The sequence below is a fragment of the Phascolarctos cinereus genome, unplaced genomic scaffold (genome assembly GCF_003287225.1).
Source record: "Phascolarctos cinereus isolate Bilbo 61053 unplaced genomic scaffold, phaCin_HiC Scaffold_5;HRSCAF=322, whole genome shotgun sequence".
In the NCBI taxonomy this organism is placed as follows: domain Eukaryota; kingdom Metazoa; phylum Chordata; class Mammalia; order Diprotodontia; family Phascolarctidae; genus Phascolarctos; species Phascolarctos cinereus.
Window position 1 is genome coordinate 446,250,038 of NW_027555958.1, and position 13,557 is coordinate 446,263,594.

Consider the following 13,557-nt stretch of genomic DNA (forward strand, 5'->3'; position numbering starts at 1 on the left):
ATATATGTGCTCAAAGCGAAAACTCATAGATTCTGGGTCCCGGAAGTCATTTTCTCCTGCCATGGAGGCCTCATGTAGCTCCCTTTAGGTAGAGCTCTTCCCTGGGCTCTGAGGGTTAATGAACTTGTGGAACCCTGAAGCTGCCTTTCCTTGATGTGTCTAGATTGTCCTCAGTGTGTCTCTTAGGTTCATATGCTTCTGGCTCCAGTGGCTACTACTCATTTCAGATCTGATGACCTTTCAAAGTTCACAAGGTCATCAGTTGGTTAATGGAGGGGAGAGAGAAACTTGATTCTCTCTCACCAAGGGTAATTTCTTCTTAGGAGTTCTTTGCCATTGGATTTAACCATTATCACTCAATTCATGATTCCAAAATGGCATACTGTGTTGTGCATAAGCCCAGAGGTAAGTCTGATTTTTTTTTAGTCAGTCACAAAATATTTCTTCTTGGTATATCTTTATTTAATGTTTCAAAGCACTTCATTCCTCCTAAAATAATTTAGGGCTACAGCACCTAGTTTGCACTTCTGCATGACTGATTCTGAGCCTTCTATGTTTATACTAATTGGGGTAGGGGTAGTATAGAGATATTGCTCAGGGTGGATAAAATGATAACCACTATGGAGGGAAGACAGAACCACTCCACTCTCATTCTGCTTTTGTTTTCTCTGTTCTACCCCTCCAGTTTTGGAACCATGAAACCAGATCAAATCAACTCTGCCATTGTTCATGGATAGTGTGTCAAACTATTCCCCTATGGTCCCGCTCACCATCCATCCCCCTACTCGTATTGTCTCTCCATTAAAATACATTCTCCTTGAGGGTAGGGGATGCCCATGCTTTTGTTTTTGTAAACCTAGTGCTTAGAGAGTGATTGGCACACAGGAAGCATTTATGCTTTTTTTTTTTCCCCAGTCATTCATTTTTCGGCCTGGAAAAAAAAAACAGAACAAAAAGGCTACACACATAACCTAATGAGCTGGAAGTGTTTCCCAGACATATAGAAGCCTACTTTGACAATGTGCAGGGTGAACTACGGATTCTAACACAAGGAGGTAAATTTGGTACCATAGCTATCCCTAAGCCCTGGTGAGAAAGAGTGGCAGAGAAGTACAGTCTATTAAGAAGATACAACAATATAAAGAAATCCTGGAAGCAGAGGGGGGAAAGAATGGTAGAACTTTGGGTGACAAGCAATCTCATTAGTGGAGTCTGCAACAGACCGCCCAGGCAGAAAAGGAGGCAGATGAGAAGTTCAGGAAACAGATTAGAAGCCTGGCATGACACAGTAGCAGGTGTGTGTGTGTGTGTGTGTGTGTGTGTGTGTGTGTGTGTGTGTGTGTGTGTGTGTGACAGAGAGACAGGCAGGGAGAGAGAGAAAGAGAGGAGAGAGGGAGGGAGAGAGAGAGAGAAGAGAGAGAGGGGGAGAGGGAGAGGGAGAGGGAGAGGGAGAGGGAGGGAGAGGGAGAGGGAGGGGGGGAGAGAGGGAGGGAGAGAGAGAGAGAGAGAGAGAGAGAGAGAGAGAGAAGGGGAAAGGAGGGGAAGGGAGGGCAGAGGAGAGGGGAGGGGAGGGGATTCAAGTATCCAAACATCTTAATTCCAACCCCTCTTAATTCTAGTACCTTCCTTCTCTTAATTATTTTCCATTTATCCTTTCTATAAGCTTGTTTGTCTATATTTGTTTGCTTATTGTCTCCCCTATTAGACTGTAAGCTCCTTGAGGGCAGGGACAATATTTTGCCTCTTTCTGTACCACCAGCAATTAGCATAGTGCCTGGCATATAGTAGGTGCTTAATAAGTGTTACATCTGTTAGAGCTCTCTGCCCAAAGTAGTCTAGCTAACAATTATTTAACTTGTCTTAATGTTGATTTCACCCTTTAAAAGGCAGAGGAATCCGTTAATCACCAAGCATTTATTAAGTACTATGTGCTAAGCATATGGGAAATTCTGTTCTGTACATCTGTGCCTCTTGAGGGCAGGGACTGTATTTTTGCCTTTCTTTGTATCCCAGCACTTAGCACAATATAAACACTTAATTGTTTATATTTCTTGTTGTCTGACCCCCCCACCCCACCCCAAATATTCGGGATCTGAACCTCACACACAAGGAGCAATGGTTTCTGAGGTGGGAAATTAGGGGAATCTTTGGTGAAGGATCCCTTCTGAGTTAGAATTGGTGATAAAGGACAGGATGCTGGGGATAACGTGACATGTATGCTAGATCTGGGGAGAGGAAACGTCAAAAGATTCTGAGGAAAAATAAGCAGGAAGCCTTGGAAAGTCAGTCCAGGCTGAACAGAACATCCTAAGGATGAAATTCTGAAGACATAAAGAGGAGTCATTGTGACAAGAAGGGAAAAGTGGGAGGCACAGACAGAGAGACTGAAGCCCAGAGCATTTGTCCCATCCAGGAAATGGGATCAGGAGAAGGGAACAGAATGAGGACAACCGCAAAGCATGGTTTTGTCAGGCCGTCATGGCACTGAAGCTCTGATTGAGCCGAGGCTGGCGGGGGCGGGGGGATGCGGCTTATCTAAGGACCACAAAAAGAGCTTATTTTTTGGTGGTACTGGGCAAACAAAAAAAGGCCCATCCCTTACTGCCAGAGGGGGACTGGACATGGTTATCATTGTGCTTATAAATCAGAGAACAAACATTCATAGGATCCTGGACTTTGCCCTGAAAAGGGGACTCAGAGACCATGGAGTCTGGCTGGAGACCTCCAATGACAGGGAGCTCACTACCTCCCTAGGCACCCATCCCACTCTGGGACAGTTCCTGGTGCTGGCAAGTTCTTCCTACACCAAGCCCCAGTGTGGATGAAGATCCAGAAAAGGAGACTGAGAAGTGGTCAGAGAGGGAGGAGGAGAACCCGGAGGCACGCTGCCGTTCCAAAAACTCAAGAGAGAAGAAGGTGGCAGGCAGTCTCCACGGCTACAGAGAGGGTCAGAAGGAGGAGGACTGAGAAAAGGCCATCAGACTGGTGAATGAAGAGATCCTTTGTAACTTTGAGGACAGTGGCTTTGGTTGAATGATGAGGCCAGAGGCCAGATGGCAGAAGTGGCAGCAAAGGAAGTGGAGATGCTTCTCCCCCACACTAAGGCTTCTCTTTTTCAATCTAAACATGCCCAACCCCCTTGGCCAATTCTCACCCAGCAGGATTCTGAAGCCCTCCTAAGATGTGCTCCAGCTTCTCAGGCCACACATGGCCTGGGCAAGGGCTGAGGAGGGTGGGACACCCCTCCTCCTCTGGCTCAGGCCTCATCAACAGAGTCCAAGATTGCATCAGCTTCCTTGGACGCCACAGGACACTGCCAACTAACGGCAAACCTAGGCTCCGTGCACTTCCCCATATCTTTATGACTCGACTCCTATGTGCCCCTCATCTAGCACTTGGCACAGGATCCAGAATGCTCAACTTGGAGTCAGGAGGAGCTGGGTTCAAATTCTGTCTCAGACAGTTAATAAACTGTATGACCCTGGGCAAGTCATAACCTCTCTGAGCCATGGCATCTTCATCTGTAAATGAGTTCAATGACAACACCCACCTCACAGTCTTGTTTAATGCATGTAAAGTGCTTTGCAAACCTTACAATGCTATATAAATGTGAGCTATGGTTATTATTGTCACTTGTAGGATTGATCTTTTGGACCCAAGTATAATACTTTACATTTGTTTCTACTGAATTCCATCTTATTAGATTTGGCCAAACCCAGGCTGCTATGGCTGACTCAGTGTACCAGGAGGCCTCTTCCTAACCTGAGAGGCTGGGATCTCCGCCCACCCCCCAATCTGGGCACAAGGACCAGTTGTTAATACAACCGGATTCTGGGTGGCACTTACCACCCCAAACAGAGGTATCTGAAGGCCACTGGGAAACTGGCCAAATACCAGGTCAACCGTCAGCTTACCCTCCTGGGTTCAGACTCCCATGTTCACTGGTAATTCTGCTCCCTGAAGTCTGTTTTACTTGATAAATGTCCTTTTAAGTAACAGCAAATCCCTTTAGGACAATCCAGCCTGCATGTCCAGGGGCCCTCACTCCAGGTAAGCAAGGCCCAGGGAGGGAAGATGCCAGTCAGGGCTGGCTAAAGAAAATGGCACAAACAGTGTGAAAGGGTGTGAGGTTGATTCTTCCTGGTCCCTGAGGGGCTGAGGGCCTATGCTTCCCCAACAGAGGAGCTATCATGGGGCCCTGGGTCAGTCCTCCACAGAGGATTTATAAGAGGTCAGAAGGGGTAGGCCAGGGCAAGGTGGGTGCAACCACAATGAAATGGCGCAATGACAGGCCAGTGCACCCTGTATCTCCTAAGACCTGGACACGCATGAGGGAGCCCGGGAATCTCCTGCCTTCAGGTTCACAGAGGCTAAGCAGGGCCTTCAGAGACATGGAGTCGCCTCTGGCAGCCCCAGCGAGCTGTCGTCCCAGGTCTGTTCCAAGGTCTCCAGCGTGGGCTGCTCCTTCTATTCTGGGAAAGCTTCAGATCACAGGGCATTTTCCCGCGACCCCGCCCCACTTGGCATCTCCACAGCTTCCCTGTGCTCTCGATTCTGGGCTCTGGGGCCAAGCAGCACCAAGCTCATGTCTCTTCCCTGTCACAGCCTCACTAATCACTCCATCTTCTCTTCTCCAGCCTGAATGGCCCAGGGCATGATTGTGAGGCCCTTTCCCAGTCTGATGCTCTCTGGATCCTCAATGCCCTTCGAAAATGGCAGCTCCCAACAGATCACCTTCATTCTAAATTGTATCATGACCCCAATTAAAAACCTTCGGTGGCTCCCTATCACCTCTAGGATAAAACACAATTGCTCAGCTGGGCATTTAAAATCCTGCATGATCTGGTCGACCTCCAGACTTATTTCACGCGACTTCTCTTTCAGGTACTCAATGTTTCAGCCTAAGTCGATGTTCCCCAAACTTGGCTTCCCATCTCCCACCTCCATGCCCTTGCACAAACTGCCCCCTGTACCCTGAATGCCCTCCCTCCTAGACTCCTTCCCTTTCCACAGGCTCAGCTCAGACGACCTGGCCTCACCTCAGAGGACTCTCCCATGGTGGCTGTCAGGCTGTGCAGTGGGCACTCTGATGGCACAGACAGGGCAAGGTGGGCAATGCCTTTAGTACTCACCCTTCTGCCCCTCCTATCGGGGCACAACCCCTTCCTTCCTCTTGCCTCTTGCCGCTGCCTGTGATCCAGGGGCTCCTCCTCTGGCCCTGACAGTAAGGTATTTCTGTCCCGCAGATTATAACTCACTCTGGGCTATTATTCAACTCCCCAGCCCTGGCCCTGCTGCATTCAGTCCAAACATAATATCCTTCATGCATATATTATCTGTCTCCCTATTATCTGGAATCATTTCGGAATTAAATTTCAGCCCTGCAATATTGGCTCCAAGAGCGGCTCGCTTTATGGGCTAGTCAAAGGTTAGAATACCAATCAAAATAACACTGCCGATGCAGCGAGACATTTTAATATTCCAAAACCCGGTAATTGTAAAAGGACATAATATTTTTTCCCTGATTACCCCAAAGGCAACACATGTTAACAAGGCGAGGGAAGGAGTGAAAGAGATTGCAGAGTTCAGACAGCTGTTCGACGACGACATATTTAAAGGAGAAGAACGAGAAGGCTCCTGGCCAGGACAGGCCAGCAGGGCCCAGTTCTGCTCAGACAAGACAAAGCCTCCAGACTCTGCCCCGGCAGCCAGCACCTTAGGAGAGCTGGGCCATTAATTCTACACCCATCCCAGGCTCGCTGCTAACTGGGCCCAGAGGCCTCTCCCCTAGGAAGGGGCGCACTAGGGCTAAGGCCTGGCCCACAGCAGCTGCTCCACAAGGGGAATGGAAGGACCTGTCTGCCCCTCGCTCCTGGGACACCTCATCCTAACTGGCCATCAGCACCAGGGGTGGGCGATCCCAACCAGGCATGGAAGGCCCAAAGGGCTCTGGGGCCAAGGAGAGGGAGATAAAGGCCTAACACCTTTGTGGAACAGTGGACAGGGCTTGGGTTTGGAATCAGAAGGCCTGGGTTCAAATTACACCTAAGCCATGGTAGCACCTGTGTGTCCATGGGCACAGGTCTCTAATTCCTCCTGCGTATGAGAAGGCAGCTGGGCTAGGTGAGCACTGGGGTCCTTAGTATTCTAAGGCCTAGAAACTCAGCTTCCCTTTCTCTGCGGCCCCCTCTTCTCAAGTTCAAAACCCCTGAGCTCGTGGGGACTCCCAGAAGAAGTCTTCTGACTTGGGGGAAGAGGGGGCCCACCCAGGCCAGGTAAAGAGCCTCCTGGGTCACTACCCTCTAGGGCTTGGGCCTTCTCTGTGACGTGCAATTTGTTATAAAATAAGGTTTCAGTGCTAAGAGCATCAGCTGCTCCCATTTCTGGGCCACCAGGTGGTGCAATGGGCAGAGCATCAGCCTCAGCCTCAGGGAGGCCCGAGTTTGAATCCTGCTGCAGACAGTTTGCTGGGCTGGAGGACTTGAGGCACGTCAGTTCCCTCCCCACTCCCAGCCTCAGCTTCCTCATCTGTAAAACTAGCACGATAGTAGCACCCAGGGCAGCTATGAGGATCTACCCAGATACAATCTGTGGAGGGCTGGGCAAATCTCAAAAGGAGAAATGTGTGAGCTGTCTGTCTCTTGTTCTTAATATTGGGGAAGCAAGAACAGTGATTTGAGCAGGATCTGAACCCAAGACTCCTGACCGCCCAGCCCAGGGCTCCTTCCATCAGAATAATGGGCACGGTAGGCCCTGGGGTGCCAGACGCAGCACACAATCTTCTCCAGGAAAGCCTGCTGCCATTATGATATTGGCCCCAGGCAGGGTCGGGCCACCCGGGCAGATAGTGACCAGACTGGCCCTGGAGGGCCCAGCGGGCATGGCCTGCATCATGCCACAGCGACAGTTCACTTGATTCATGATCACTCAGTGACATTACAAATGTCAGCAGGCACGGCTGGCTCCAACATGGGGTGGGGAATGAAGGATCAGGCACAGACAACTGCATCCCTCATGACGTGAGAGCTCAGGGGCTGCCAGGGGCCCTGCGCTCTCTGCAGTCTGTCTGCCCTTTGCTAAGTGCCCAGATACCCTCCCCTCCTCTCTTCCCAGGACTCCTCCCAGGAAATCTGGGCCAGCAGCCCACCTCAGACCTAGGCCCGGCCCAGCTGTGTCCCCCAGTATGTGGCTCCCAACAAGTGAACCCCCACAGTCCCACTCCCTGCTGCCTTCCTAAGTACCTGCCTAGACTCACACAATCCATCCTTCCTACTCCTTGCACCCATGTCAACCTGCCCATGGCACCTCCCATAGCAGAGGAGGCAGACCTGTAATAAGGAGGAGCCTCCAGTTTGAGGGGGGCAGGAGAGGAGTCCTGCCCCTGGGGTCACTGGGGTCCTCCAGAAAGTCTAGAGGACAAAGTCATGGCAAGTGATTCCCCTGAGCCTCTGCAGCCAGGACTGAAGGCAGGAGATGAGGTTGCCACTGTGACCACTGCCTCTACCCCACCCAAGCATCCTGTCTTCCTACCAGGTGCCCACTGGCACTCACTACCCTGATGTCCATCCACCTGAAAGCGGAATGAACTTTACAGGGCCATCATTCACGGCTGGTCGACGCAGCTGAGCGCCTGCTGGGCCTCCGGGGCCACCCATCTGTCAAGGCCCCAGATTGACTCTGACAGCCCAGGATGCCTAGGCCCTCCCTCACGGAAGCAGCCGGCCAGAGGTCCCACTCGCCTCCCCCATCTCAGAGAGCATCTTGGAGCAAACCCCAGCCACCTCCCAGCCCTGACAAATGCACATGAGCCTCCTTCCCAAAGCCAAGTGTCAGCGTCCTAAACACCTCAGGGCCAAGCCACAAGCCCGATCCTCCCAGCCCACTCCTGCTTATGAAGCTCTAAATGGCTCCCTAGTGCCCCTGACGTCAGAAACCCCTCCTGGGCCACCCCCGGCTCCCCCACCAGGCTCATCAGCCACATTCCCCACGCACGGCTCCATCTCCTGTCCCCGTATCTCTCCTAGCTGTTCCCACTCCCCTCACCTCAGCCTCCCGGGATCCCTGGTTCCCTTCAGGGCTCAGCTCAGGTGCCACCTTTCCCGGAGGTGTGTCCTCATCTCCCTAGTTTCCCTGTACTTGATGGTGTGTGTGCGTCCTGGGCCCTTGAGGGTCTCTTTCTCCAAGCCCGGGTCCCTGCTTGCTGGTCACTCAACTCACAGACTGCAGGGACCAGACCTTTCAATGAGTACAGCAAGCGCTCAGAGAGAGAGAGGACCTGCTCTACAGCCCCCAGGACCCAGAGCTGCTCTGCCCACTGCCACGTCCACACTGACTCCTCTTATTCCCTCCCCAGCCCTGCTGCCACCCAGGCCTCAGCCAGCACAGATCTGGCACATGTCCAAGGCATCATCCCATTACTATACTGGGAAGCAACTGGGCTCCCATCTCCTCCCCTGCATGACCAGACCATGTTCTAGTGTCTCTCACAGGCCCTGCGGCCTCATTTCCCCCAAGCCCTGGACCCGCCTCTGAGACGCTGGGCTCTGAGAGGGAGCTTTCTATCTCACCCTGGCCACAACCCAAGCTCCAGGCCACTCCCCATCATCTCCAAGCCCTTCCCCAGCTCCCAAAGGGCAGGGAAAGGAGAAGGGGAGGGCTGGATTTGTATCCCCAGTGCTTAGCACTATCCATCTGCCTGCCTGCCTGTCCATCCGTCTGTCCATCCATCCATCCATCCACCCACCCAGAGAACCCCCAGGGCAGAGCTGCCTCCAATGCTCCCTAGCTGTATGACCTAGGGCAGGCCACTTAACCTCGGCCTCCCTCAGGCTCCTCACTTACAAAATGGGGATGATAACAGCCCCTTGCTCCCAGGGTTGTTGTAAGACTCAACAAGATAATATTTGTACATGCTTGGCAAACCTTAAAGCCCTTTAGATATGTGAGCATTATTATCCATCTGGCCTTGGATCTGGAGTCAAAGGGCCTGGGTTCAAATCCCAGCTCAGCCACTTGCCCCTGAGTAACTTTGGGCAAGTCATGATAAGCCTCAGTTTCCTTCTCTGTAAACAAGAGGATTAACCTCGAGATGACCCCATGAGCTCTGTCTGCATGCCTCAGGCTCTCTGACCCAAGCCCTCTGCCCTCTCCAGAGTCTGTCTTTCTGTCCATGCCAAGAGTCTGGCTCTGAGAGGCATGGCCCAAGACATCTTTGGCCCACGTGGGCTGGGACCTCACAAAGGGCAGGGCTGAGCACACAGAGACGCCACCTAGAGAGGCCAGAAGCTAAAGGACTGTGTGGCTGAGGGACAGCCACGCCAGCCTGCATGCCCAAGACAACCGGGCCATCTTTCTGGCAGAATGCTACCAAGGCCTGTGGCCAGAGGCCTGCTGGCACCAGGGTGGGGAGCTCCTACCTGTGCTCAGCTCTTCTACAATGGATACCCTGACAAGATAAGCCCAACAAGAACAGACACTCATGGGCAATGGTAGAGGGCAAAAGTGGCAGTGCCCACAGTGAGGGGGTGAGGGGGGCAGAATCCAAGAATCTGGCTACCTGCCAGAGGCTAACAGCTCAGAACCCTCCAGCAACCTCACAGAAACCTTTCCACATGCTCAGCCCATGGCAAGGGTGGTCCTGAAACCTATCTGAGGGAAGTGCAGCTCTTACGCCTCTAGTGCCCAGAAGTCTGGGGTGCGAGTTCCTGTGGAGCTCCCTCCTCCCCAGAGCCTGGTCCATCCTGCCCAGGTCCCTGGGGGCCCCAAAGAGGTCATGCCTGCCACTCAGCTCCATACACCCAAAAAGCATTCTGGTGATCGACCAGAGCTAGGGGAGGAGGATGAGGAGGAGGATGAGGAGGAGACAGAGAGAGGAAGACAAGGAAAAAGGCCAGGGAAGGGGAAGGGGGAAGGGAACCGAGGCTATGCCCACCACCAGGCCAAGGAACCCAGGCACGCACAAGCAAACAGGTACCTTTTTCAGGTTAATCCACTGCTTGAAGTAATCAGCCACTGGCAACCCCAGGTACTGGCACTGCCCAGGCAGCCTGCAAGAGAGCAGAGAGGACAGGTTAAGAGGGGCCTTCTTCCAAGGCAAGGCAGAAGCAAGGAAGCTGGTCACCAAGAGAGTACTGACTCTGGGAGCCCTTCTGGGAGGCAACCTGGCTCAAAGGCCTGGCTCCTGCGTGAAGAGGGGGATGTGCTGGGCTCAGGGAGGAAGAGATGGTACGGTTCCAAGGAAGGGCTTGAGACGAGTCCCAGCGGGAAAGTCAAGCCAGTCAGTGGACTTGGGTCAAGTTGGGGGAAAGACAGGGAGCCAATGCCTCAGAAGGGAGGGGAGATGGTTGCACTGTCCTCTACCCTATCCTTGGGGTCCATCCACTCAAGCTTCAGCCTCCACCCTGCAAGGCTGCATGGAAACGGATGTCTGTTTCCTTTATGGGACAGCCGTGAGAGGGCCCACAGGGGGAGGAGAGTATATGCAGCCAGCACCACCTATTCACCAAGCCACTGCCTTCTTGGAGGGGGGACTCCTCTTAGAGACTATCAGTAACACAGAGCCCACCACGCCTCCTGGGGTTTCCCCCTCCACTTTGGGCCCGTTTTCACTGCTGGAAGTTCTAGGTAATCAACCTCAACCTGGCTCTCTGCCATGTCCCACCTCCTCCAGCATCCTGGTCAGCCATCCCTCCCAGGGAGGCGTGGTCTACAAAACCTACAAAGCCTTCCATGGCTTTATCAAGGTGAGAACACTGTTAAACAGCACAGGGTTGGCCGATCACAGACACCTGGGGCGCTCCACTGGAGATTCCCTGCCAAAATGACGTGGGGCCATCAGGGTGACTCAAGTCAGCCGTTGAGCTAGCTCTAAAACCACGCAGCTGAACTATGGTCTGGCCAATCCCTGTCCAGGAAATGCTGTGGTGAGGCCTATTCTAGGTACACTATATCCTGCAGCACTGCACTGGCCAGAGCAGGAAGTGAGGGCCAGGCTGGCAGGACCCGTCCCCAGTGCAGTGGGCTGCTGCCCTTCCTGGTTGTCCACCAGGAATCATGGTCAAGCTCCCCAATCCAGGGCCTGCAGACATGGTCCTAGTCCCTTTCTGTGAACCTCAGGCCTTCACTGCCCCTTCTCTGGTCCTGCAGCCTCCGCCATCTTTAAGCTGGCCCTCCCCAAGACTGCCACTTCTTTCAGGACCAAATGCTTGGATCCAGGTCATGTGGGCTAGGTAATTTGACCTTTCCCAAGAGCCACTGGGTTCTGTCCTTCCCAGTTCAAAGGCCTCTCCCTTGAGTGAGACTGAAGCAACTCTGCCTGTTCTGTGACCAGCTGTCCTTGTCCTAGCCTCCGTGAATACCAGGCCCCTTCCTTTCCAGCTTAAAACCCTTTCCTCCCCTTCTCCCCTCTCCCCCACAGAGTCCTCATCTTCCTTAATTACAGTGCACATTTCTGTGGAGCTTTAAGATTTGCAGCCTCTTACAGACATCATCCCCTTCGGGTTTCCCCAAAACCCCATGAGGGATATACCCTCATCATTATTACTGTTCCCATTCTAGAAATAATGGCACTGAGGCTCAGAGAAATGAGATGACCTGCCCAGGACAGCCCAGTGCCCTTGGGGCCCCCCAGCTGCCTCCCCATGTTGAGATGCCTCTTGCTTGAGGACACTCTGCCTCCTCAGAAGTACCTGACGTTTAACCACCTGGGTACAAGCCCGCATCACCCAAGAGAGGAGATGCTCCCGGAAGGCAGGGACCTTTTCGTTTTTGACCTTGTATCCCCAGCACAGCGCCTGGCTCACAGCAGACGAGTCTGAGTCCTGCCTAGGCAGCTGGCTGACCCTGGACAAGTCACTTCTCTTTTTAATGAGCGCCCTAGGAAACTCCCTAAGGCAATAAATTGCTAAGAAGTGACCACCCTGCAATGACAAAGACAGCTTCCTCCTCTGGGAGGTCCTTATACCCAGGAGATTCCAGGTGCTGCCCCTGCCCTCTCCTTTGCCAAGGGCCCCACAAACTGTAAACTTAGCAAGACCCAAGAGGAGGCAGGAAGGAAGCAGGAGCCCTACCCCAAAGAGGAGATGTGACTGCCAAGTCACTGCTAATAGTGCAGGGGCCTTCAAAGACTAGAAAGCATGGCAGGGACCCCAGCCCTGGAGAAGCGTCCGTGTCATTCTGATTTTCAAAATCAGCAAGAATATCCCTGGCAGGCTCTGGGTCAGTGACCTTGACTTGGATTCCTGGCAAAACTCTAGAACCCGTGATTAAAAGGGCAACTTGGGAGCACGTGGAAAGAGAAGCAGTCATCACCCAGAGGCAGCCGGGCTTTGCCAGGAAAGGTCACTCCAATCCAGCCTTACTGCCTCTTTGGACAGAGTCAGAGGATTAACAAATGGACAGAACATGACGGATGCTGGATGGGCTGTGTTTCAGCAACACGGTTAACCTCCTCTCTTGTGGCAACTTCTGGGACACAGTGGTAAGCTTGAGGGAGGGGGCTGCTGTCCGCTGTCCTGGCATCCCCAGTGCTGAGCATGCACACAGGGGTTATCTCCCCTTGTTCTCCTATCCCTGGCAGAGGGATGGGGAGGGGGAGGTTTGGGCACAGTGTCTGTGCCTGTACCTAAGAGACATTTAATCAGCATTTGCAGAATGGCAATCTCTCCTGTTCTTCACGCTGCCCCCACAGGGATGCAAGCCAGGGTGTGCTCTTCCTCCTCTAGGTTAGCAAACTGAACCTCAAAGGTGTGACCAGCAAGTGGATGGCAGTTAGACCTGCTGCTGACTCCCTACCTAGATTCCTAGGTCTATCCTACCAAGAATTGGGGAGGCCTAGGCCCCCAGGAGGTGGGTGCCCCAAGAGGGTGCTATCTGTATGGAAACATGAAGCCACGTACCCTAGCATCCTCCGGCACCAACAATGCTCCGCCCCGCCCCACCCCCATTCCAGTCATGGTTTACAGGGGCTCAGATTTGCTGGCGGCTGGCATGGCTGGGCCTGTTGTCATCTGGTCGTGCTTACTGCTGCCGTCAAATGAAATTTTATACACGCAGCCAGCCCACAGGTGCAGGCCGCCCGCCCTCGCTTTACGAGGGGCTTGCATGGCGTCATTGACAGCCAATAGGGAAGGGCCAATTATAACTAGGCTGTAAAATGGAACCACTTTTCTTGCACACACAACTGGCTTCACTCCCTGGGCAGGGCCCTTTGGACAACAGTGCCCCACTGCCCACCCGCCTGGCTCCAAATAGGACCTGGCATGTCACTGCCTTCCTTTGGGGTAGAGATCAGAGATCCCAATGGATGGCCCCCACCCAGCACACGGACCCCAATACAGGGGAGAGAAGCCTGCCTGTCACTGTCACACATTCCCTGCCCCCTCCCACCACAAACACACACACACAGAGCCCACTACCAAATGTCTTGGGCTGAGAACGGAGAGGGTGCACTGGACTTGGTGTCAGGAGACCTGAGTTCCAATCCCCCTTCAGATCCTTATCAGCTGTGTGGCCACTTAACCTTTGTCAGAGAGTGTCTGTTTTCTCCTATATAAATTT

At 53.0% G+C, this 13,557-nt stretch overlaps 1 protein-coding gene across 4 annotated transcripts in view; it reads right to left on the minus strand.

Annotated features, from left to right (window-relative positions):
- Positions 1-13,557, minus strand: part of ERI3 (ERI1 exoribonuclease family member 3) — a 191,406-nt gene that overhangs the window by 82,987 nt on the left and 94,862 nt on the right. For all 4 annotated transcript variants that reach the window (XM_020987552.2, XM_020987550.2, XM_078156599.1 and 1 more), the window contains one exon: positions 9,974-10,046. In XM_020987552.2, the coding sequence (XP_020843211.1) occupies positions 9,974-10,046 (73 nt within the window). The remainder of the gene's footprint in view (positions 1-9,973; positions 10,047-13,557) is intronic.